The sequence below is a fragment of the Coffea arabica genome, chromosome 11e, assembly GCF_036785885.1.
Source record: "Coffea arabica cultivar ET-39 chromosome 11e, Coffea Arabica ET-39 HiFi, whole genome shotgun sequence".
Lineage (NCBI taxonomy): Eukaryota > Viridiplantae > Streptophyta > Magnoliopsida > Gentianales > Rubiaceae > Coffea > Coffea arabica.
Window position 1 is genome coordinate 46716878 of NC_092331.1, and position 27623 is coordinate 46744500.

Sequence of the window (27623 nt, forward strand, 5' to 3'; positions counted from 1 at the left end):
ATTATGAATTATCATACATACCGATTTTACATTTTGCTTACTAACTCTGGGTATTTTTCTTTTATTTTTTTCCCCTCCCCTGCATTTATAATAGATGCTTCAATAAGGTAAAAAAAATATTTTTTGTATATCTGATAACAATTTTGATCTGATAAGTTTTAATTACAAGTATTACTTGATTTTTGAGCAAATTCTACAATAAAAAAAAGACATGAACAATCGTGATATGGTTGTTCATAAAAATAAAAATAATAAAATCTACTGATTTGTTATTTTTAACACATTTAGTCTAAAAAAAATAAGAGAAGAGAGAGGGAAAAAAAAAAAGAGGGGCAAGTCCATTTCTCATTGCTTCCCTCCTGTGCATTCTGTCCCAAGAAAACAAGAAACTTCCCCCATGGCTCCAACTAAAACACCCTCTATATGCAATGCCTCCTCCTCCTTCATCTTCTTCATTTTAATCCTCTTCTTCTCCATCTGCCACTCGTCTCTTGTTTATTCTCTTCCTCAAAAACAACAACAAAAAAATCAACACTTTCAAGTCCTTAGCGCGGCTGCCTTCATTCATAAAACTCTTCAACTCTTCTAAAAAACAACTCCTCCGTGCCTCACCACTACTGCCACCACCGCCACTGCGGCCAATTCATCCGTGTTCTCAGTTTCTCTCCATCCACACATTTCTGTGGTGAAATCCCACCACCAAAACTATTCTGCACTCACAATATCCCAACTCGCCTCCGGCTCAACTCGAGTCAACTCCATCAACTACGAGCTTCAACTCTCTATTTCTCAAACTGTTCATCAAAGATTCATCCAACCCGAGGACCTGTAATACCCAATAACCTCAGGGGAAAGCCAGGGAACCTTTGAGTACTTAGCTCAGGTCGGGTTGGGCTAACCCGTTAAAGAATTCTTCATGTCCATAGATACCGGAAGCGACGTTAGCTAGCTCCAGTGCCAGCCTTTGTGACTTTTGTCACCAATAGTTTGACCTGATTTTTAACCCGTCCGGATCATCCACTTTTAATACCCTATCATGCTCTTCCCGGCAGTGTAATTCCCTTCATATCAACGGTTGCAGTGATGACACGTGTCATTGTTACGTGTCTTACGGAACTTTGACACGGAAACGGTGACGTTTGGGAGGTCCGGTTCAGTTAGCAATGTTGCTGTCGGATGCAGGCATGATAATGAAGGGTAGTTTTCTGGCTCAGTTGGTTTAACCGGGTTAAGAATTAGATCACTGTCATTTCCTTTACAAATTAAAGCAACATTGTTTTCGTATTGTCTCGTGGATATGGATTCCCATCCATCTTCAACTCTCAAGTTCAATTCAACTCCCTCTCGTGACTCAATCATTATTTCAATGGTTCATAACCCGAAATTTGATATATATTTTTATGTAGATCTCGTGAGAATTAGTGCTAGGGAGACAAATTGCCGATTCAACCCTCGAATTTTCAGTTGGAAGTGACGGAACCGGAGGAGTTATGGTTGACTCGAGAATAGTAGTGACTCGGGCATATGAGTCCCTGCGTGACACATTTGCTAAGCATGCTAAGAACCTACATCCCATGAGTGGTTATTCTCTACTTGATACATGTTATGATTTGTCCTCTATCCCTGATGAAGTGAAGGTTTTTCATTTTGCTGGTGGGAAAACGTGGTCGTTGAAGTCGAAAAATTGCCTAATCCCAGTTGATTCCAAGGGTAAGTTATGCTTTGCTTTCGCTCCTTCAGACTCAATTTCCATCATTGGTAATATACAGCAGCAAGAGGCGCACATCAGTTATGATTTGGCAAAGAAACTAGTTGGTTTCAGCCCAGACAAATGCGAAGGCTATATATAGCTGTTTATTAAAATTAAAATTCAGTTAGGATTTAATTCTAATAAAAATAGAATCTTAAATAACTTCGATTCTATTATTTATATGAATTGTACATTTATAATATAGTAGATTAAGAGTGATATTCAAAACATTAAAGAGTTTTTGTCAAATTAGTAAAGGGAATGTTAGCACGACGATGCACAGTATTTAGTGTCGATGTGTGTTATTATTTCAAAGAAGGGTTTAAAATTATGGAATATTTGTGATAACTAATTTTACGGAAACGATAATTGTACTAATTTTTGATATACTGATAAATTGTACAATAGTGAATCTCATGTATACATTAATTAACCTAATACATGTACTGTTGATGTAATAAAGATTAAACCATCAAAGTTCTTTGAAAACAAAATAATAAAGTGTAAGTTTAGAACTTTCAAACGTACGTAACAGGTAACGTTGATCTCATCCATCCTTGGAACAAATTTCTAATGATCACGTGAAGAAGAAACTGAGGATTGAAGGGAAGAAAATATGTGGATTCTATCTCCCTTGTATAAGCGATTGCGACTTACCATGTTATTGATTCTTTTATGCAACTTTTTCATGCACGTTCCATCGACACAAAAGGTAATTGTTGATTTGATAATCACTATAGCTTAATAGACCGAACAAGAATGTAACGGACACTGGCTTTGGCCTACATCACAATGTCTGTTTCTCAAGGATTACACTGTATATTTTGATCTCTATTTAGATTATTCAAAACAAGACCGCAATCCAACCATAACCATATAGTTTTCGGTTTGGGAGTCATTTTCTTGTGTTGTGATGAGATGTTATATGGATTCTTGATCATTTTGTAACCATTCTCGTCATTTTATTGCATGGAGAGTAATGGTGGTTATAATTAAAGCACAACCTGGCTATTGTAAACTTGTATCCCTTTCCATCGATTTGCTTTCCCTTTTGCTATCAAATGCTATTGATTTTCAGTGGATATTCAACTTGCTGGAGTAGACGAGCCTGGCTAAATCGGGTCTTGGTTCACAAAATATTGGCCACTTTTATGTAATTAAAGGTCAGAAAATTAGTCAAAAAAGTTCAAGATATTAAGCCATTGTGTCCGTTCAAACATAAGGAGGTAGGTAGGCATGTCAATGGATAGGATTTGGATTGGATCTCTTTGATCTAAATCCAAACCTATTAAATTTAATTACACCCAAACCCAGATTTTGAAACTCTTATGGGTTTGAAAAATAAATCCGAACCCAGATCCTCGTGAGTTTAGGTACCTAATGGATATTTGTAGGTACGGAGATAGAGACACGCAATAGATAGGTGAAATTAGATGGTGTTTTCTTAGATTAAGAGCATATTATTTAATCTAATAATCATGAAGTCTTGCTATATTCGATCCAATAGTCATAGAATATTAGATTATCATATATATATATATATATATATATATATATATATGTATGTATACATAATTTGTTTATATATGGCTCTAGATAAGGTCTAATTTGGAATTGAATTTGAATATAAATCATAGAATATGAGATCCAATCCAAATCCAAGACTTTCTTATCTACAGATAGAATTTGGGTTTGGGTGAGATCTAAATTAGAGAAATTAAACCCAGATCCTATTCAAATACATTGGATCTATTTTGGATCTGGGTAAGATTTGGTCTATTAACATGTTTAGAGGTGAGTATTAATTAAGTTAATTTTGAGTTGTGAATGCCTTTTGACCCTATTTTATTTTGGAGTTGGATTGATTAATGCTGAGTGTTTGATTGCCTACAAATTGAGGGCCGGAGCTGGACCAAATGATGGACTACGATGCATACGCACGTCATTTATGAACAGTTCCTTCTTCATCTTAAGCTCTATTTGATAACTCAATTCAACACTTAATTAGATTTTAATATATTCAAACTGTTTGATAACAAAAAATTGGACATCTGAATTAATTAAGTGACATTGAATTTTCTAGACAAAACTTACTCTCAAAATTAAGTGATAAACTATTCACTTATCATTGAATGTAATATGCACTCAAATGTATTATATTCAATATTTAATAATTCAATAATTTAATGTATTGTACAGACGTCAATTAAGACCGTCACAAATTGTGACAAATTTGTGGGAGACAGGGATTGAACCCCTGACCTCCAGCATCACCTTTAATGGTGATGACTACTGGACCAAATGGCCAGTGGCGTCATGGGCGTGATTATTTCTACATTTGTAGCTATTCAATTTAAATGGGACCTACATTTCTTGTAGTTTGTATTAAGGACCTATGGACAATGACGGAGCTAAGGAGGGGCTGATGGGCCAAAACTCCCCCTAAGTTTTAAAAATTTTAATTTATAATATATAAATATATATGTAAAATAAGGTTGATCCCCCTAATTTTTTATAATTTTAATTTTTATTATAAGAGTTTATATATATATATACTTATAATTAAAGTTAATATTTAATTTTTTTAGATATTATATATTTAAATGGATGAAAATTATTTTAAACATAGCATATTAAGAAAATTTTGACCTCTAAAAAAAAATCCCGGCTCCATCACTACCTATGGATTTCAAACCTTTACTATATGCTGTCTCATCGTTACGCGAGCTGAGTGTTAGAAGGTCGCCCCCAAGACCACATGCGTTCCGCGGTATTTCTCTGGGATCTCTTGCAAGTTGCAAGCATCAGAAGGGGATTATTCGTAAACTTTAACTCTATTATGCAAAGAAGCACAGGTCCTTAGAGTACCAGGATATTTTGATTTTTTTTTATTTAATATATCATTCCCTTGATGAAATCATATTGAATAAGTTATGGCATATAGATTATTACTTGGTTAAATAATTGACAAAACAAAATAATGACGTTGGTTTTTTCTTGTTAAAGCTGCCTTCTATGTGTGCTCTCCTACATTTAAATTCACATAATTTCTTCCAACAAGAAACTAATATTTATACTCCCTCCATCCCATTTTTGACAGACTTATTTTCTTTTTATATCCATCTCAAATTATAATCCAATCTTCAATTGAAAAATGTTGATGTAGTTAATTTGTAAAAATGCCCTAGACTTGTTTTCCTTCTTTAATAAACTTGTTTTCCTTCTTATTAAATTATAGTCCACTTTTTAATTGATGAATGTATATATATAATTAATTTATAATTTCTCTAAAATATCCTTATTTAATGTAAATTATTATTAAATATAACCTAATTATACTCTATTTAATTTATTAGCCATACTCCATTTAATAGAAAGATATTTTAGGAAACAGTATTTAACTCTCATGATTAGGACCCATAGGCTCCGCCTAGCAATTAAGAGCCTTGAAGCCCACAAAGTTACAAGAAAATATTTTAGAATTAAGCATTGGGCAGGGGCCGCGCGAACGCAGGCCCCCGCTACAACAAATTATGACGTAGGCTCAACCAACTTGGGCTGACCTTAGGCAGGTACCCCTCCCAAGTGCAATGGAGGTCACCAACCTAGGCCATGGGCTTCTTGATCACCCATTGACCCCGTCCAGGTAAGTATGTTTCCAAGTAGCTTCCACGGATATTTAAGTATACGTTACAAGGCTTGCTGTCTCCTGTGTGTCCCGATGTGGGACGATGCTTTCGTCAATGCTTTTGTCATTCTATTCTGTATTGTGGGACCTAACTCCTAGCTTGTAACAACTAAGTGAACTAACAAGTATTGTTACGTTTCGGATAAAAAAAAGATAAAGAAAATCCAATTAATAATCAATAAATATACTTGAGTTCCAATTTTATCGAGATTCTACTGCCCCTTTTAGGTATCACACTCACGAGTAAAATTTACCGTTGGATAATGATAGAGGGGTTATGGACCATTAAATTAAACATAGTTAAATATTTAAACTATCTATATCTATATAAATTTGAGAAGGATTTTTTAGCAATAAACCTCCACACACCTTCCCACCCTCAATTCTAATTTTCTAGCATTTTACATTTAGTTTATTTCGTAAAATATATCATGTTCACGTCTGAAACGCACCACTAAGTTTCCATTAAATAAGAATCCTATTTCAACTAACACTTCTTCCTTCACACATCTTCCTACTCTAATTAATACTCCTCCAATTAATAATTTCACTCCAATTAAAACTCCTCCAACCCAATAATAAGATATAACAACATAATTTCACTAGAAACCGCTATCTATGTATATCTATATAAATTTGAGAAGGGTTTTTTAGCAATAAGCCTCCACACATCTTCCCACCCTCAATTCTAATTTTCTAGCATTTTACATTTAATTTATTTCGTAAAATATATCATGTTCACGTCTGAAACACACTACTAAGTTTCCATTAAATAAGAATCCTACTCCAACTAACACTCCTTCCTTCACACATCTTCCCACTCCAATTAATACTCTTCCAATTAACAATTTCACTCCAATTAAAACTCCTCCAACCCAATAATAAGATATAACAACACAATTTCACTAGAAACCGCTATCTATATCTATATCTATATAAATTTGAAAAGGTTTTTTTAGCAATAAGCCTCTACACACTTTCCCACCCTCAATTCTAATTTTCTAACATTTTACATTTAATTTATTTCGTAAAATATATCATGTCCACGTCTGAAACACACCACTAAGTTTCCATTAAATAAGAATCCTACTCCAACTAACACTCCACTCCAATTAATACTCCTCCAATTAACAATTTCACTCCAATTAAAACTCCTCCAAGCCAATAATAAGATATAACAACATAATTTCACTAGAAACCACTATTTACCAAATTTGAGAAGGGGTTTTTAGCAACAAACCTCCACATCTACTCTCTAGATTTGAAATAATTGGTTATTTTTTAAAATCATTTCATTACAAATTGTTAGTTAATGCGCATGTTATCCTATTTAAACTTCAACTCATCACATTTCTTAATTGCAATGTGTTATTTACAATTCTACTCCGATTAAGACTTCTATAAGATCATAAGAAGAGATAACAAATATAACATCCTTTTCATGCCTTCTTAATTTAAATAATAAGCAAGGGGAAATATTATTTACACTCTCATTTTTGTTATTCACACTTCCATAATCATTTTGATCATATGGTTTTCATTAATTAGACTATATTATAAAATAAATGGTGGAATTGCAAATTATAAAAAAATGGAGTGCAAATAACATTTTTCTAAATAAGAAGTGGCTTTCGTGCCTTTCTAATTTAAATAAGTAAGAAGTGGCTCCAATTATATAGGAATTTGATTTGAAATTTATTAGTGGGAGGGTAAATAAAGAGAAAACATTACCAAACTTAGTAAAAGTAAAAAAAGTAAATGATAATATTTTATCTTTTAACTTAGTAATTCTAAGTAAAATGGCGAAATTAAATAGAAAACAAAAATGAAACGAAATAATGTCATGGATTTAAAAAATTAAGAATGGTACCATTCATGAAATCTAAATTATGAAATCACTAAATATAAATATAAAGTACTACTGGCCTTTTAACGTGGAAATTTTTTTTTGAAAGATTCATTTTTGATAAAAATTATGATAATAACAATACTAATTCTACCAAAAAATTTTAAAAAGTAAGATTATAGTTTAAGAGAAAGATATAAAACATTCGACCCTAAGATACTACTTAATTTGTATATATCTGAGCCAAATTTGACCATGATTACATTTGAATAAGAATGCAAAACCCAAACACTAAGGATATCTTTTGGTATCATTAATTATTTATGTAGTCTTATTGCTGTCTTCATATGTAAATATGTATTTCCTTTGTTAATATATATATATATATATATATATTGATTGTAGTACTTGAAGGTATTATAGATATTATCAGTTTCATTTGAATTTTTAGATGCTAATAATTGCAACCATTGTAATCAATTTTTAGTTTTATATTTTCATTAATTAGACTATATGATAAAATAAATGGTGGAATTGCAATGACCTTTCTCTTTCTCCTTTTTCATTTTTGTCTTATAATATAGTATAGTGAACTTTGGAAGAGGAAAAGTTTCATTTTAGTAATTATCATCCCAATTAAAACATATGAACTTGATATGAGATGTGAGGGTACCATGGAAATAACAAAATACTAAGAGCCAGATGATGCTATCACTTGAAAAGAGAAGAAACTATGGCCTTGTTTGGCAAGCAAATTTTTGGCTAAATTTGTCTACTACAAGTTTTTTAACAACTTTACTTACAGTAATCTCAAAAAAATTTTCAGAGATTTTAAACTATACACTTCAAGCAACCCGTGATTGAATTTGCATCTGTAGTTGTTGATAGACTGATCTCAGAGCAAGAAACATACAATCATACTAGTCAAGTAGCTGGAAGCTTGGAGTACAGAAGATCTCTCGTTACAGTTGCTCGTGGAGAAAGCTTGGTGCATCAATCGATATCCCGGAAACCCAGATTGTAGTATTGTACATGGAGAAAGTCTATTGATTAATTTATGTCATGATGTCTCATGGATCTCTATTGGATGTAATTAAGCATGATATTTGCCACGTATAATATTTATAGAGGTAGATCTATATTAATTCGTTGATCCTATCAAATTTCAATGTTACATGGCGCGAGGTCCATATAGTCGTCTTGTCCGCTTGTCCCCCATGGCTCATAGTACTTAGAGTCTTTGAAATAGCATTATTGAAAAGAATGACAGGTTTCCTTGCATTTGGCTAGCAGGCGTGAGGTTTCCTTGCATTTGTCTTTGCAATAAAACTATACCTATTGGGCAGTCGGGCTTAGTGTGCTCGGCAGCAAGTTAGAAACCCCCAAAATGTTCAAAGCTGGAAATTTTTGTGGGATAATTTAAAAAATTTCCCTTGAGGTTTATGATTGTTTCACTTAATATAAGAATAAATTTTATATATACTGTCAATGTATACACTATGCCGATTTGATGAATTATACATGAGCAAATTTTAAATTTTAAGTTCAAAATTTTGCTTATGTGTCATATATCTGACATGTATCCATATAATTAATGCTTCTTATATTCTATAAATGAATATTTGTTAAGTAGCACTTAACCAAGCAAATCCCCATTGTCTAATGATTTTGATTTGTTACATAAAATACAATTATTCTTCTAGCTCAATTATGCACTTTTCGAAGATTTGAATAGAGGGCAAAGTCATCATTTGGTCTTGTCGGCTAGAGAATCATAATACACATTTCACTACTATCTCGGTTGCTTTTGCATTTGCAACCCAGAAACCACCGACACACACAAGGGCGTCAGTGCCATGTAGGAGTTGAAGAACTTAGATGCAATATAGGGGCACGATTGACTCGCATTCCCTTGGAAGGATCACTATTATATAAACATGTTATAGAACCTGTTACATATTATGTAGAATTTTCTTTCCTCATTTCTTTGTAGAAGGAAAAGAAGAGGGTGTCACGGTGAGGGTCTCAGGGTCCATGGAAGAAGAGTCTCATAAGTTAAAACATGTTAGATATTCTTCTAATATGCTTCACTTCACATCTCCATATTTTTTTTAAATTCCACACTGAAAATCATTATATATTTTACATGATCTTACTTCTCCCAAGTACTTGGACTCCGCTAGAGTGCTTCCAATTGAAGAATAAAACTGTTGGTGTAATTGATACTCAAGCACACAAAAGTGTAGAAATACAAAATTCACTTAGAAAGTGGGAATGAAAATGATGATCATAAGGCATATTTGACACTATTCTTAAGGTGTCATTTACCCCTACTACATATAGTATTTTCTATAGGGTTATAACAAATTACTTCTAACATACAACAAGATTTTTGGGAAACTTAATAGCAAATGTCAAGTTTGCTCTACAAAGATATGATCAAGGTTCTAGTTTTTTAATGTGATAGAGACTTGTCATTTTATAGTGAAAGGACAATCCAAGGGTCACAAGTTATTTAGCCATTATTTCACATATTATGGACATTCATGAACATTAAAAGATACCATTAAACCCCTTCAATGGATGGAAAATGTCAAAAATATTTCAGAAACTTTTGACTTCCAACAAGTCTCTTAAGTTTCCAAATCTGACACTTCATCTGGATTAACTATTTTTGGAGGTGTTTTGAAAAATTTTACTATAGCAGAGTTTTTAGAGTATTTTTTGGAATATTTAAAAGTAGTAGAGTTTTTAGAATATATTTTGAAATATTTGTAAAACATTAAAAAAAATTAGACTACTTTTTAGAGTACCTTTTAGAGTACTTTTTGAAAAAAATTTATAATATTTGAAAAACTAATATTTGAAAAACTATAGTATTTATATCTCTCACGTATGTCTTTGTGAGAGATGTACGTGCATTATTCATCAAACTCTCTAATTTAAAAAGGTTCTCATCTTGTGCAAGATCTTGGCTCTACTTTAGGTGGAATCGTATGTTCTTAGTGGTGAAAGAACATGACAAAGTTTTTGGATTCGCCTGGATTCGCCTTTTCTTCTTCCATCTGTTTGCATCAATTTTACTATACTGCTATTTATTTCATTATTCGATTTTTTTATTGACTATATATGTTTTATCTATTTGCATCCTAGTCCAAATTTGCCTTTATTTTTTCTATTACTAAGATGTTTTATTTGACTAAATTGAGTGTAACTATTTCAGGTGTTCAGATGTTTTTTTGGTACTACTATTACTATTATGGTTGTATGTCTTCGCCAACACTATCGCACACTTTCTTGCGACTTTCTAGTGCATCAGTTTTTAAGAATCTACAGTACATGGAATTGGCCTGAACTGGTTTTCCTATATTACATAGAAAAGAAAAATGAAGCATTTCCAGTTTGGGATTGGGAGAGAGATTTTAAGCACCATCGTCATAAAATGCCGATAATTAGTCCAGCATATCCTTGCAATAGTGTTATCTCCTGAGTAACTCTTAATACATTTAGATTTTTGTACAAGAAATTGAGATGGGGACATGATGAATGTGAGGTAATATGTTTACATATTACATATTAAGGTAATATGTAAATGAGAAGGGGAAGCATGTTCAGATGTTTTTTTGGTACTACTATTACTATTATGGTTGTACGTCTTCGCCAACACTATCGCACACTTTCTTGCGACTTTCTAGTGCATCAGTTTTTAGAATCTACAGTACATGGAATTGGCCTGAACCGGTTTTCCTGTATTATATAGAAAAGAAAAAATGAAGCATTTCCAGTTTGAGATTGGGAGAGAGATTTTAAGCACCATCATCATAAAATACCGATAATTAGTCCACCATATCCTTGCAATAGTGTTATCTTCTGAGTAACTCCAAATACATTTAGATTTTTGTACAAGAAATTGAGATGGGGACATGATAAATGTAAGGTAATATGTTTACATAATAATAAATATATTATTTGTGAGTCCACTTAACATATTTGCTTGTTTTGTTTGTATGTGTAAAATTTTTGTTTATATATGTGTAAAATTAGCAGCACACTCGGCTAGAAAATGCTAGTTGGGAGGATTTATTTAAATTCGTATCAATATTTGAATTGTGCAGAAATTCATAAAAATCAAGTTTCTTATGCTTGCTCCTATTGCTGATGACACCTATTGATGAACAATTGTGCTTGTCGTCGTGTAATATTGAAGAGCGCTTGAAGTCATGCAAAGGAATATGTCTATCTAACCTGAAGCATTTGATTGACGCGATAAGTTGTGCTACATTGCTAATTTATGTTGCTATGAAAAAAATGTTTTAGAAAAATAGATGGTAGTCCGCAATGTTTGAGGAAACATACTTTGAGCAATATAACTCAAAGTTGCGGACATCCGGGGGACATACATGAGCCACACAATAATCTGAGCCCACATAGTTATCTAATTTGAGCCCACACAATAATCTGAGTCCAGAAAGGGTTACCGGATTAGAATGCCAAAATATTTTTATCCTTTTACTTTCTCTTCCTAACCACTAGCCTTTTAACGTGGAATTTTTTTTTTTGAAATATTCATTTTTGATAAAAAAAAATAATGATAATAGCAACACCAATTCTACCAAAAAGTTTTAAAAAAGTAACATTATAGTTTAAGAGAAAGATATAGAACATTCAACCCTAAAATACTACTTAATTTGTATATATCTGGCCCAAATTTGACATTAGATTTGACTAAGAGTGCAAAATCCAAACACTAAGGATAATTTTTGGTATCATTAATTATTTTATGTATTCTTATTGCTGTCTTCATATGTAAATATGTATTTGATATGTTAATATATATATATATATATTGATTGTAGTACTTGAGGATATTATAGATATTATCAGTTTTTTATTTCCATTTTTAGATACTAATAATTGCTACCATTGTAATTAATTTTCAATTTATATTTTCATTATGATAGGTAAAGTTAAATATATTGAGTCGCAGGGATATGAATTTAGAGGTTAGGTAAAGGGGGAGGAGGGAGGGAAGAAAACGATGAGGGGTTGAAAAATAGTAGGAAATGTTGAAGAAGAAATATGGGTTATAAGGATGGGCGGAGAAGGGAGGAAGAAAAAAGGGGATTGCAGGGATATGACATAGATGACAAAAAAATAATAATAATAGAGAGAGTGGTACCATGATAGAAGATATGAAAGTGATAGGAGGCTTCTAATAACTAGCTGGCGTATAAGAGAATAGGGAAATGATGGTGATTTTTAATAATTTTGAGAATCAAAGTTTTTGATTCAAGACAGAATCAAAGACACGTGCGTCCCCGATGATGCTCCCCACGGAAAGCTTAAGAGGAGAAAGAGGATCGACAGTTGACAAATCATAATGGACAATCTGCTCCATGCCATCCCAAAAACAGACAAGTTTTTGAAAGACCTATCAAAACTCACCTAATTCAGGGCAGATTTACAATGGTGCATCAGATTCACTCTGCAACAAAGACTGTGAGGATATCGGTTTTGTTCCAAGGCTTTGTGAAACATTCTTGGATGTTTTACTTGGTACCTAGAAGAGAACCAAATTCGTAAGACCAATAGTCAAATATCAATCCAATCCAACAAAATAAGCTAAAAAACAAAGTGATTTCCCTACGTTGATGATGTTGGTTAACATGACAACCTACGCATCAGAAATAAGGAAAGAACAGAGAAGAAAAGAAATTGTTGTGTTGAAAGCTTGAAGCATACGCTATTGAAGAAGATTACTTAATTCTCAGAAAGTGGAGAAATGGTCCCATATTTAATTGAACCGATAGAAAGAGAGGGAAGTTTCAGAATTGTTTCAAGAAAAAGAGAATTTAGATGCTTTCGACTACACTAAAATTGATCAGATGGGTTTCTCCAACACGTAAAACTCCAGACGAAGCGAAAATCTCAAATTTCTTTATCCATGTTTTATCACTCACTCCCTGGAACAAATTTTTTTTTTCTTTTCTCTGTTTGCAGTTACGTATTTAAGAAATTGTTATGACATTTATCTAGGCCAGGAAACGAAGTCTTAGCAGTTCTAAAATACCCCATAAAAACTACAATCTATACGTGCAATTCCAATTTCCCAGTGCAAATTTCCCCAAAAAAAAAAAAACCACTACCATGCTAAGTGATCAAAAGAGGTGTATATTAACATGTCTAACCTGAACGTTGAAATTAGCAAAGTAGCACCTAAACTGATCACACTTGGTTGACATCTGCTTCTGTAATGTTAGGCCTCTGTTTGTTGTTGGCTTGTGGTTTCTCATCCCCGCAGGGTTAGGGAGACAGAGAACCGCAGGGATGGGGATCAGGAACTCTCGAAAGTGCATTTAACCAAATCCTAACCAGTTTACGAGAGCTTTTTAACAAATTCTATTGGGTAATCCTACGAGTTTTTATTTTCATTACTAAACTCTCTTGCTCGCCAATTCGGATTACACGTCGGGTGTCCCTCTACCCACTTAAACATGAGCAGAGCCATAGAACTTGCATGAGATATGAAAAGTTAGATCAATGTTCTTCTACTTTTAATCCCAACTACCTTCATTCCAGGCTTTTATTTAAATTATATCTCCCACTATTTCCAATTTCAGCATATATCCAAAAGAAATTCAAACAATTGTTCCCCTCCACCCCACCCTCAACCCCCCCTCCCCACACACGTATATATATAAAGTAGTTTTGGATTTTTATGATCTTCTTATTAAATCCTATTGAATTATCCATCAGCAATCAATATCAAACTCCAACGGATAACCCATTGGTTGTCTGTTATTTGACATGCAAGATGATGGCGCTCTAGGGATTCGAATGAAGTCCATCTATTGCCTGTGCCAAAAAGGGATGTCCAGAGAACCCACGATAATATATGTTGGTGGAATTATAGTTGCTTTCATGAGAAATTATTTGGAAGGCAATCCCCGGGACTTGCTGGCTAATGCCATCCGGGATGGAAATCTAAGAGTACTTGCAACTCCAAGATGTTGATATCTAGGATATTGGCTTAATTTCTGTTAGGTAGGATTCTTGTTTTGCGTGGAAGTAACTAGTTTCCTAATTGGTTTTAGTTACTTGAAATAGTAGCCAAGAAATTTCCTATTTTGTTTAGAATTAGAAGTTATTTCATATTCCATACAAGTCTAGGAATTAAAATTGGATTCCTGTTGTTATTTGGGTTTTTGACTAAATAATATTCTCTATAAATAGATGGGTTGGCATATTGCACAAGAGACACACAAAAGGCACACAAGAGCAATATGTAGTCTTATACATGGGGTGGTGAGAGAGGGTTCTAGGGAGATGAGAGATGGTATAAAAGGGTTGAATTTGGGTTTAAGTTGTATTCTTGTATAGGATTTTCTTCTCATAATAAAAAACAGGTTTCTCTCCGTGGATGTAGGCTCAATGGTGGAGTCAAATCACGTTAAATATTGTGTGTCAGTCTATCTTTCATGCTTGTGGCTTATTTTTCATTAAATTGTTGTGCACTTGATATCTCAATAGTTATTTGTTCCGCGCTTGAATCCTAACAATATCCTTGTATAGTGAGTGATTCAAACAATTGTTCCAACAAAAATAATGAAAAAAAAGAAGTTGAGGGAAATACTTCAACAAAGTGCAGAAAGTGGATTTTTTTTCCTAGACATAGATTTTGCAAGCCACTTGCACAACCTTTTTTAAAATTTTAAGAAATCACACATTTTTTTTCTTCAAAGTTTCTTTTCACTTTCATACAATTGTCTCGTACAATTGATAAAGCTTATTTCGTAGTTTCATAGCATCTTTTGGTGATGATTTCACTTATTACATTGGAAAATGTGTGAAAAGGGCACACTAGAATGAATAATTAACAAACACAGTGCAATTTTGTAAATTTGAGAATATATTTATATCGGCTTCTCTGCTATTTATTTTTTGTGTACATCTAATCATAATTATGAAATTTGACCCGATCTGACGGTCGAACCGGTCAAACCGATAGACTAGACATAAAATTGGACTGATTCTGTAATTGGATCGGAGTTGCAGCTTGCTCATTCGAAATGGGTTGACTAGAGCGGTTGAACCGTTAACTCGCCAGACCTAGCTAGTATTTATTAAACCGGTGGGTTTTTGTAATATTTACAGAATGACCATTTTATCCAATTTGTTTAATTTTCACCATCACATCATCTGAGAATTACAATTTACAATTATGGAATTGGGAATTTGAGAATTAAGGGTTTCTGATTTCTCTTTCTCTTAAATCTCTTCTGACTTCTCTCTTTTCACTTCTTAGTTCTCACCTTCTCTCTCAAATCTCCAGCGACTGACAGAGATGGACAACATACGAAGAAATGAAGAAGCAAATCAGACAACAATTTTGCTATGTTTGCTGAAACGAAGCCTTGACCTGCTGATTGCTGAAGCTTTTCCAATTTTCTGCTTCTCCCCCAAGCCCTGAGCTCCGTTGATTCTCTGCTTCTCCCCCAATTGCTGAAGCTTTTCCAATTTGCTGAAACGATAGACCTTTATTTCTCTGCTTCTCCCCCAAGCCCTGAGCTCCGTTGATTCTGTAAATTCTAGATTCTGCAGCAGCTATCGGTGAAGCCTTGAAGGTAATTAATCCATATTGCATGTAGATTTTTTAGCTTTAATTAATGGTACACTGAAGCTACTTGCCTCTCAAATTCTAGATTTTTGTCTCTCCTATAGCACTGCCTCAGACTCCTTTTACTTCTTGTAGAGAGCTGAATTTGCCTCTTGAAGCTTATTCCACACCTTTTTGGCCTAAGAATCATCAGAACAACCCAAAACTGCTAATATTCCACACATGATTTTTAGTGATCTATTGCAGTCATTTTTCCCCTGTTTCTGTTTATTTGTTGAATTTTAGTGGAAAGATAAGTTTATAACCAAGATTAGCTGAAAATTAAAAATTGAATTGGCACTACAGATAGATGGATATATGCAGGGGATAGAGTCTGAGGATGGATAATGTCAAGAAATTGGATAAAAATACAAAAAGTAGTGTTAAAAAAAACAGAAAGAAAGATGAAAAAGAAGAGATTTAGGGAGGTGTAAAATGAAACGAGCAGAGAAAGTTTATGAAGTGAGAATGGTAGAGAGGGCAGGGTGAGTTTAAAAGAAAGAATTTGCCTAAGACTCCTTTTTGGCTTCAGTAACATCAACCTCCCTTTGATTCTATAAATCTTTACTTGGTATTTGATCATCTATGTTTGTTGGCATTTTGTTCTATAGATGTATGTATTTCATGCATCTACGTTGGCTGGCTAACTTATTGCTTGAGTTGTTGTTTGGAATTTAGAAACTTAGAAAAAGTCTTTAATTGTTGTTTGGCTGGAGCTATGATGCACTGACTCGATATTTAGTAAGCATAGACTAAAAAATGCATTTTAACGGCCACACTTTTCAAAGTTACCTACATGGTTGATAAGCAACTAAGCCTACCACAATAAAACCTCAATTCAATTATACGAATCTAGAAAAGGACTTGACAGAAAATCCAATAGCTTTGTTTTGGTGTTTAAGTGAAACAACATAGGCATTTTTACAATGATGGACAAATTATGTAATGTTTGAACTATGATATTTTGGCATGAGATAAGATATGTAAATGGATCAATTTAAGCTGCCTATTCTTCACAGTTAAACAAAAAAGAATCCCATATGCAACTTAATAATCTACATGCGAGCTAGTAGATACAATTTACCAATATATGCTACAAACAGAATGCTAATTGTTAATTGTTTTTACTTTTTAGGTATTTGTAATGGACTCCATTGGAGAAACACCATCAGACACAGCCGCAACATTGAGTTCAACACCAACACTGAGTACTTCAAATTCACAAACTCAATCCTTAACAAGGGGGAAGACAGATCTTGCTTGGTCGCATTGTAGAGAGGATTCTGTGTCAAACAAAAAAGTTAAGTGCTTGATATGTATTCACTGTGGAAAAAAAATTCAAGGTGATGGTATCCATTAATTCAAACAACATCTTGCGGGTGTAAAAGGGGAGACAACACCTTGTCCGAAGGTTGAGGCACATATTAGATGTGAAATGCTGGAAAATTTGAAAGCTCTAGAAACTAAGAAAAGAAGCTTACAAGCACGCTTAAGGGGAAGTGACTTATATGGCCAAAATATGAGAATACATGAAGAGCAAGTATACATGCAAGATAAAGATGATATTCAGGAGATTTAGCTGCCTCCCACTGCTGAAGTTTCAAAGGAAAAAAATGTGGTTCAACAACATAAAAAGGGAAAAACAATAGGGACTTTTTTCACGCCTAGAACAACCATCCATCAAAAGCGTCCTACAAAGCAAAGAGGCTAAAGGAAAGGTTGACTTGGCAGTTGCAAAGTGGATAATTGATGCTTGCATCTCTTTCAATGCAGTGAAATTTACATATTACCAACCAATGTTTGATGCTACTTGTTCTTTTGGAGTTTGTTACAAACCTCCAAATTTCTATGATATGCTGGGCTATTTATAGACAAAAAATGTTAAACAAATCAATAATTTTGTTAACAATTTTCGTACAACTTGGAAAGAAACTGGATGCACTATCATGGCTGATGGATGGATTGACTCGCAAAGAAGAACCCTTAGCAACTTTCTAGCTTATTTCACAAGAGGAATTGTATTTCTGAAATCAGTTGATGCCTCTAATACTTCAAAAACTGTAGAGATGTTTCGTAAATTATTTAGAGAAATGGTTTTGTATGTGGGGGGTGGAAAATGTGGTTCACTTGATGACCAACAATGCTGCAAATTATGCTGCTGCTGGACACTTTATTGGTCTCCATGCGCTGCCCATTGCTTAAACTTAATGTTGCATCATATAGGCAAGTTAGATGAGGTGAGTAAAGTTGTTGGCATGCTTTTTCTAAAATAACCAAATATATATATATATAATTATTGTTATCCATTGCATTTGATGAGAAAATACACTGGGTGAAAAGAAATTATTCGGCCTGCTCCTAGACGTTTTGCTACTAATTTCATTGCACTGCAAAGTATTTTAGTGTAAAAAGATGCTCTAGGGGCTATGGTAACTTCAAAAGAATAGACTCTTTCAGAATATGCTAAGGATAGTAAAGCAAAAAAAATTTGTGGATCTTATGCTAGATTCAATGTTCTGGAAAGAATGTGCTACAATAGTTCAATTAACAGAGCCACTTGTTCGGATTTTAAGGATTGTTGATAGTGACAAAAGCGCTGCAATGGGGTACTTGTATGCTGCTATGCATAGAGCTAGGCAAGAGCTATTGACAAGATTTGCAAGAAAAAATAAAATAGTTGACCCTTACTTGAGAATAATCGACTCCGGATGGGATAGTTAGCTTCACAAAAATCTCCATGCTACTGGTTTTTGGTTCAATCCTTGTTATCAATATAATTCTATTGAATTGGAAAAGCATAGGCATACGACATCAGGACTTTTGGATGTGCTTGAGAGGTATTCTTATGGAAATCCTGATCTGATGAGTAATCTGACAAAAGAAATGAAATTATTTCGTAAAACTGAAAGTGATTTTTGTAGAGTATCTGCTATAGAGATCGTGATGTCATGCTTCCAGGTACAAAGAAATTTTATTTTATAATACTATAATATGTTTTTTCCTATTATACTATAATGCTATAATCTGAATTTTTGTTTATTTATTTTAATAGATGAATGGTGGACAAGTTATGGTAGTAGTGCACCTAATTTGCAAAACTTAGCTATAAGTGTTCTAAGTCGAACTTGTAGTGTTTCTGGTTGTGAAAGGAATTGGAGTTTGTTAAAGCATATCCACTCAAAGAAGAGAAATAGATGGGAGCGTCAAAGACAAAATGATTTGGTTTATGTGCACTAAAATTTAAGATTACAACAAAGGTAAACTAGTTTTTGCAATCAGATTTTTGTTTTAGTATGATGACATTTGTTGTTTAACTACTTTTAGCATTTTGTATATAGAAATGCAAGGGGAAGAAATTATGATCCTATTGATTCTGAGGACTTCAACACCAATGAAACTTGGATTTTGGATGATGAATCTTCATAGTTGACAGCAGCTGAATTAGAAATTTTTAGGAATGAAATAGCTGCATTTACTATCAACCAGCCAAGTGTGAGCTATACTATTATAGAATGTAGAATTTCTATATTCATCCATTTCATTTTTGAGTGTATGGTTCATTGGTTTGTGCTACTTATATAGATGAAACTCTAAATTTGGATGAACTGGATACTGAAGAAGAAGATGAGACTCATGATGAAGAGAATGATGGAAGAAATGATCCTAATGAAGGCTGTGGTGTGTCAAATTTTGGTGATGCTGAAGAATTTGGTGGTATTGAATTCGACAGTAGTTGGGAACCATGGACATGAAGTGATGAACAATGAATGACCTATTGAAGTGATAAGCTGCATTGTTGTTGTTTATGTTTATCAGTTTATGTTTGGTGGTACTAATTTGCTGAATTGATTGTTCATCATGGCCATGTTTGAACTTTGAATGTTTGTATCTTTTAGACAACATTTGTATGTTGAAAAGTTTGAAGTATGAACTATCATATGAGAATGCTTGAGGTTTGAACTTTGAATTTGAAATTTAAACTTTGAAACTTTGATTGCTTAGCTATCCAGAATCTCCACATTGTGTGCGAGTTTCAATATTTATTATAAATTGTAATTTATAATTTTATATATTTATTTAATTATATTATTATTAGATATTTTTTATTATATACTTTGACTCGGTGGTTCAACTAATGACCCGATAGTTGAACCATTGACCCATCGATCCGGTCCTCTTGCCGGTTGGTTTTAATAACTATGCATCTAATCATACACGTTGTCAAAAAGTTTGTATAAATACCCTTGATATAATTGCATATTTTCTTTACATTTTTTTCCCCTTGGACAAAGCCACACGTTACATTTGATAGTCTTGCAGACCCGTTGCCGTTTTAGTGAGGAGTCAAAAGAGGGCAGAAGAGGGCAAAATTGCACTGTTCATTAATGGACAATCTTAGCAGTTAACACTGCCTTTTCATTAATCTTGGCTCTTGGGTAGAAAGACCTATGAGTCTGTGACCTTATATACCTCTTACCAAGTCTTACACCTAAAATTTCTTTACTCATTTGGCGAAGTGCTTACCTCGCCATGCTAATGCGAATTATCTGCTCCAAAATCTTCCCAGGAGTGGAAAGTCTGTTTCTTTGACCACCAGTGACAAAGTAGCTTACGGTATGCTGAAACACTCAAACTACGTCCGACCCTCTACATCATCTTTACTTGCGTGTGGTATATACCGTATATCCACAACCATCAGCACTCTCAGAGAGTCTATTTGGAATTTGCAAGCGAGTTTTCAAGAAACCAAAAAACTGTTGACTCAGGACTTTGCTTTACAAGACTGCGCCCTTTTGCATCCTATGAACATAAACAAGGTTCATTAAAAAAAAAAAAGAATTGAGTTACTGGGAATTGGCAAGTGAGTTTTCAAGAAACCAAAAATTGTTGACTCATGGACTTTGCATTACAAGAATGTCCCTTTCCACTTCTATGGACTTATAAAAGGTTACGAGCAAATTGAGTTACTGGGAACCGACTTAGTCAAAGCTTGAACTCAAATTGACTTAGCAAGTTCGTCTGAGTCCGGCTTTGAGTATAGGGATGCTTTGTCCGTTGGCTTGTCGAATACCATATGTTAAATTAACAGTGAAATTACATGTAGGTTTTTCGTGCCATTATTATTTTCTGTATAAAAAAAGAATTATTTTATTTCTTTGATCTCGATTAGATTCGAACTCAAGTTCGAACTATACATTGAGAGTCCCATCGAATTCGAGCCTGATACGGCGCATTTGTAGCCCTAGTAGGTATATGAACGTTCTAACAACCTAGTATGGCTTTTTAATATTCCTCGATCTTTTGATAGCATTTCTGAGGAGTGAAGCCAACTCAAACCAAAAGTCAATCATGGGCATCAATCAAATGGTCCCGATCTTATCCTAAGTGCTGACACTTCAAATGATCCCCCCGGAAGAAGCATAACATTTGCCACTTGATTCTTCTCAACGAGTAAACATATAAATGGACCGTAAGAAAGCTACAGTTCCCGAGGTCATTTCCAACTAGTATAAAGCGGTTTTGTGCATTTTGCACACCGCATAACTTTGTTTGCACACGGCGTAATTTTATTTGCACGACGTGTAACTTTAGAACAAAATTTTATGGATCTCACACACGTTATTAAAAATGAGATACAAGAAGTGATTTGGAGCGTACAAACTTTTTTGGCCAAATCTTTGCCGTGAACAGCTCAGGAGCGGTCCATTTGATGACCGCTCTTGCCCCTCATCCAAATAAATTCTTGTTGGTGCTTAGAATCTTCACTAGTTTACAGCGGAAGGTACCAATTGTTATGACTCAAAAAACTTAGAAGATGTAAGGACGTTACATATGTAAACAAATTGTGTCAGAGATCGATGAGAAAGTTGGGGTTTTAGTTAATGTAGATGTCGGTAATAGGTAAACAACAACATATACGGTATGCGAAAGGGAGAGAGTTGGCCAACTTCCACTCGATTGGTAAGACATGAAAATCTGTACACATTCCTGACATGCAAAACTGATGTGGGAAATCTATCCTGGTTTAATGTTTATATTCCTAAGACACGCTAATGGTACTTTTTTTTTGGTGTGGTTGGGTTGGCGGCGGCGGCCCCCGGGGGGGGGGGGTGTGTTGTCTGAAAGCTTCTTGCTGGAAATTGCTTCGAAAACGAGTCATGGTGGTTGTGAAAGTGGCTCAAGTGTTAGCTTATTTTTAAAAGTAAAATTAGGTTAGAATGGTATTTAAATATATAGAGGTGGCAAAATGGGCGGGATGGGCGGGAATTGTTGGGGTTTGAAATGGAATCAAGTCATATGAGTTTGGACCCAACCTTACCCATATGTGTTCTGGGACTAATTTGGGGGGGATCACTTTGGAATGAGTTTAGATTGATCCCGCCCAATACCCAAATCTATTTTCTACATATTTTTTTCCTTTAATTCATTTTTTATTTTTTTATATAACTTTAATATTTTTTATTTATTAAATTTCTTTTAGTTTTATTAAATAAACATGCAAGTGCTTTATACTCAGGATTCCCACCAAAAATTGGATTAACAAATAAACGAAAAGATAGATATACAACCATATTCCAACATATATCAAGATGGCCAAGGCACTTAGGGTGTTGAATATTTATCTTCATCATTGTCCAAGGATGACAGGTCTAAACTGACTGAAAATGTTGGAAATTCTTGTGGATAATGACTAAGAAGACTGCTAGATTATATTCGCTGGTATGACTATAAAAATTGTTAAAGATAATTTTTGAATCTAAGACTCCGTTTGGATTGACTATTTTATCAAAAAACAAGTTTTTCAAATACAATATTACAGTAATATACAATAACTCAAAAAACATCCCATCCATATTAATATATCAAATATTTCAAAAAAATTTTATAGTAAAAATTTTTCATATACACTGTTACAATAAAATATTTCAAAAACAGCTAATCCAAACGGAGCCCTTGCTATTTGAGCCCAATGGATACCCAAGTATTTTCCAAAATTTTCCATCAATTAATGGATACAATTGGGATTTATCCCATTTTAAACCCAATATCAAATTCCAGTACCCATCCCGCCCAAAGTCCCTATGGGCATGGGTAACCCATTAGGACTTGGAACAAATTGCTACCCCTATTTAAATAGAAGATAGAGTCAATAATAATTATGAATGTATGCCTTCAAATGATACGTTAAGTTTTGTATGAGAATAATAATTATTCTCGCTTGTTCAATCTTTTAATAGACCTCTTAAGGAAAATTATCTCCCAAACAAGAAAAAAAATTAAATGAATAAACAAAGATAAAGAAAACGTAGCAGCGCAGAAACTCGCTCTGCCGCGTTGGCGCGTACGGCTCACTTCTTTGAATGCACGCGCCGCCAAGCCAATTTCCTAGTCCTTTCCAGGCTTGTTCTTTGAGTTTTCCCCTGCAATGTTCTGATAAAGTAAATTCCAGCTCTTTTCAGTTTTCCTCATCTTCCTTTTCTTTCAAGTTTAAAATCTTGCTCATTACATTTGAACTACTTTGTTTGCTAGGCCCCATGGATTAAACCTTCGGACGAGAAAGAAACATTTCGCACCAGATGCTTCATGCATGACGGTTCACATCATATGCTACTATAAATACAGGCAGCACCAAATATTGCATCAACCAACTCATGCAACAGTTTTTCTAAAATCTTTTCATGCAGTTAGTCAAATTGATTGAGATCGTGAACGATTAGCTTTTATCTTGCCTACATTTGTACTTTGTACATTGCCTCTCGTTCCGTTATCTCCCTCCGATTTCTGAACCTTGTCTTTTATCTTGTGAGAGATAGAAAATCTCAACATTATTTTTCTTAGAAGCTATCATTGGCTTTCGAAATTATGCCTTCAATAGTTGATGCAAATTTGTCCTGCATTAACCTGGTTACGCGCCTTAGTAAACTCAACAAAACCAAAAAGAAATGGGGCTCTGCTTTTCTGACCATATATTGTTCAAAGGCCTTCAAAAATGTTCTTAGTTGTAGAAAGAGCAAGATTTCACCAGTACTTTCAGATACAGTTATCATCGATATTCCTGAAGTTCCTCCCAGCTTTTGCAATGTTGATCAGACAACTCTAACAAAGCTTGTCAAGGAGAAAAGCCTTGGTCAGCTTGACCAATTAGGTGGTATTCAAGGTATAGCTGCTTCTCTCAATACTGAAGTTCAGCATGGATTAAATGGTGATGATGCCGAAGATATTTTACGCAGAATTGAAGCTTTTGGTAGCAACACATATCGTAAGCCTCCCAAAAAGGGATTCTTCCATTTTGTTTGGGAAGCTTTTCAAGATCCTACAATTGTCATTCTTTTGGCATGTGCTGCATTATCTCTTAGTTTTGGAATAAAAGAGAATGGTCCAAAAGAAGGATGGTATGATGGTGGAAGTATATTTGTTGCTGTTTTTCTTGTCATTTCTGTTTCAGCTATCAGTAATTTTAGGCAGAACAGGCAATTTGAGAAGCTTTCCAAGTTCAGCAGCAATATCCCAGTTGAAGTTGTGAGAAATGGCAGGAGACAGCAAATTTCAATCTTTGAAGTTGTTGTTGGAGATGTTGTTCGCTTGAAGATTGGTGATCAGGTACCTGCTGATGGATTACTCTTGGAGGGGCATTCCTTAAGCATTGATGAATCAAGCATGACTGGAGAAAGTGATCATCTAGAAGTTAATCAAAACCAGAATCCATTCTTGACTTCTGGTACCAAAGTAGCTGATGGATATGGTCAGATGCTTGTTACTTCTGTTGGAATGAGCACAACTTGGGGGGAAATGATGAGCTCTGTTAGCCAGGACTCCAATGAGAAAACTCCTCTTCAATCGCGCCTAAATAAGCTAACTTCAGCAATTGGTAAAGTTGGTTTAGCGGTTGCTTCCTTAGTTCTTTTGGTGCTATTAGTTCGCTACTTCACAGGTCATACAAAGGACGCGAATGGAATTAAGGAGTACAATGGCAGCAAAACGAAGGCTGATGACGTGATCAATGCTGTGGTGAAAATTATTGCTGCAGCCGTAACAATTGTAGTTGTTGCAATTCCAGAAGGTTTGCCTCTGGCTGTAACAGTTACACTTGCTTATTCTATGAAGAGAATGATGGCTGATCAAGCAATGGTGAGAAAGCTTTCTGCTTGTGAAACAATGGGGTCTGCTACAACCATCTGTACAGACAAAACAGGTACTCTTACTCTAAATAGAATGACAGTAACAAAATTTTGGCTGGGCAAGGAATCAGTAGAGAAAGATAGCTACAGCTCTATCTCAACCAATGTTCTGAAATTGATTCGTGAAGCGGTGAGCCTAAACACCACAGGAAGTGTTTATAGGCCGATTAATTTAGGAACTGAGGGCCTCGAGTTCTCTGGAAGTCCTACTGAGAAAGCAATTCTGTCTTGGGCTGTCATGGAACTAAATATGGAGATGGAGAGAGTAAAACAGAATTGCTCCATTCTTCATGTGGAAGCATTCAATTCACAGAAGAAAAGAAGTGGAGTGTTGATGAAGAAAATGGTGGATAACTCGATTCATGTCCACTGGAAAGGAGCTGCTGAAATGATACTAGCAATGTGCTCGCATTATTACAACCTTGAAGGAGAAGTCACATTACTTGATCATCTTGAGAGGAAGAAATTTGAAGAAATAATACAGGGCATGGCTGCCAGCAGTCTGAGATGCATTGCATTTGCTCACAAGAAAATAACAGAAGCCAATGATGCCAGTGGCGAAATACAGCAAACATTAGAAGACAGAAACTTGATCCTTTTGGGGATTGTAGGCCTAAAGGATCCCTGTCGCCCCGGTGTGAAGAAAGCTGTGGAAGATTGTCAATATGCTGGTGTGAAGATCAAAATGATCACTGGCGACAATGTCTTCACTGCAAGAGCAATAGCCACTGAATGTGGGATACTTAAGCCTGATCTTGAGGCTAACGATGAATTGGTGGTAGAAGGTGTCGAATTTCGCAACTACACAGATGAGGAACGGATGGAAAAAGTTGATAAAATTGTTGTAATGGCGAGATCGTCTCCTTTTGACAAGCATCTCATGGTCAAATGCTTAAAAGAGAAAGGTCATGTTGTAGCGGTGACTGGAGATGGAACAAACGACGCGCCAGCATTGAAGGAAGCTGATATAGGACTTTCTATGGGGATTCAGGGCACTGAAGTTGCCAAGGAGAGTTCAGATATTGTCATTTTGGATGACAATTTTGCTTCTGTTGCCACAGTGCTTACATGGGGAAGGTGTGTGTACAGCAATATCCAGAAATTTATTCAGTTCCAACTCACAGTGAATGTGGCAGCTCTAGTGATCAACTTTGTAGCAGCAATTTCAGCTGGAGAAGTACCATTAACAGCAGTTCAACTCCTGTGGGTAAATCTCATCATGGATACTCTTGGAGCCTTAGCACTAGCAACAGAAAGACCAGCAAAGGATCTCATGGACAAGCCTCCAGTGGGGCGTACTGAACCCCTCATCACCAACATCATGTGGAGGAACTTAATGTCTCAAGCCTTGTATCAGATAGCAGTTTTGTTGACATTACAGTTCAAAGGAAAATCAATCTTTGGCGTCAGCGAAAAGGTAAACGATACGTTGATCTTCAACACTTTTGTTCTTTGCCAAGTGTTCAATGAGTTCAATGCAAGGAAACTTGAGAGGAAGAATGTGTTCGAGGGGATACACAGGAACAAGTTGTTCTTGGGAATTATTGGAGTAACAATTATTCTTCAAGTGGTGATGGTGGAATTTTTGAAGAGATTTGCTAATACGGAGAGGTTGAATTGGGGGCAATGGGGAGCTTGTATAGGAATTGCAGCTGCATCCTGGCCAATTGGCTGGATTATTAAGTGCATACCTGTTCCGGACAGACCAGTGTTCAGTTATCTCAAGTGGAACAACTTCTGTTGAAATATGCCAAACTTTACCTATAGATTTTACTAGATTATGTTTGGTATCCAAATAATTTAGTGAGTAGAAGAATAAGGATATTTGCTAATCAAAAAATCATATTGATTTGTTAATAAATATTATAGTTAAGATTTGTTAGGTAGAAAATCATGTTATCAAGTGATTTTTGTTGAAATTTTTAGGATAATTATTAACTGGATATTTTATTAGTTTGACGCTTGTAATTATTATAAATAGTGATTTGATGAATGAATAGCATAAGCTCATCTGAAGATTCAATACAAGTCTCTTATAAGTTTTTTTTTTTTTTTTTTTTTGGGCCAAAAAACCAACAGCTTCAAATGCATGTAAAATGGAGTAGTGTGCTCAAAGTTTCGTGTTAATATCTTCTGTAGTTTGCTTCTGTAATTTACTTTTGTAGTAAATTCTTGCTGAGTTCAATATTTACACTTACCAGTAAATCAAACAACTTCTACTATTGTTATTAGGAAAACAGCAGGCAAGTTGCAATATCACAAAGTTTCGTAGTAGTTTATGCTGATTTGTTAGTCTAGAAAATGATTAGACTCCACTAAAACATTGGGATACAAATTACAAATTCTTACTTCTTCAGCTATTCCCAATATTCATAATCAAACTAATGATTTTCTGCTAATGAATATAAAGAATAGCCAAGATCCATAAAGTCAAATTCAATGACTTGGACAAATCATTTTGGGCGTCAAAAGCTTTATGATGCATCTTAAACGCAAGCACACTG

At 34.6% G+C, this 27623-nt stretch overlaps 1 protein-coding gene, 1 long non-coding RNA gene and 1 other non-coding gene across 3 annotated transcripts; 2 read left to right on the top strand and 1 right to left on the bottom strand.

Moving 5' to 3' along the window:
* Positions 1 to 5243: 5243 nt before the first annotated feature.
* LOC113719785 (U1 spliceosomal RNA) lies at positions 5244 to 5404 on the bottom strand. Its single transcript, XR_003455030.1, has one exon. It is a non-coding gene; the product is annotated as a U1 spliceosomal RNA (small nuclear RNA).
* Positions 5405 to 15512: 10108 nt separating this feature from the next.
* On the top strand, positions 15513 to 19888 carry LOC113719734 (uncharacterized). The gene is made up of 3 exons (XR_003454994.2): positions 15513 to 15908; positions 17076 to 19432; positions 19523 to 19888. It is a non-coding gene; the product is annotated as an uncharacterized lncRNA (long non-coding RNA).
* A 3727-nt stretch (positions 19889 to 23615) lies between these two features.
* LOC113718343 (putative calcium-transporting ATPase 13, plasma membrane-type) lies at positions 23616 to 27052 on the top strand. The gene has a single exon (XM_027243254.2). The coding sequence runs from the start codon at positions 23804 to 23806 to the stop codon at positions 26861 to 26863; it is 3060 nt and encodes a 1019-aa protein (XP_027099055.1). The 5' UTR covers positions 23616 to 23803; the 3' UTR covers positions 26864 to 27052.
* The last annotated feature ends 571 nt before the right edge of the window (positions 27053 to 27623 follow it).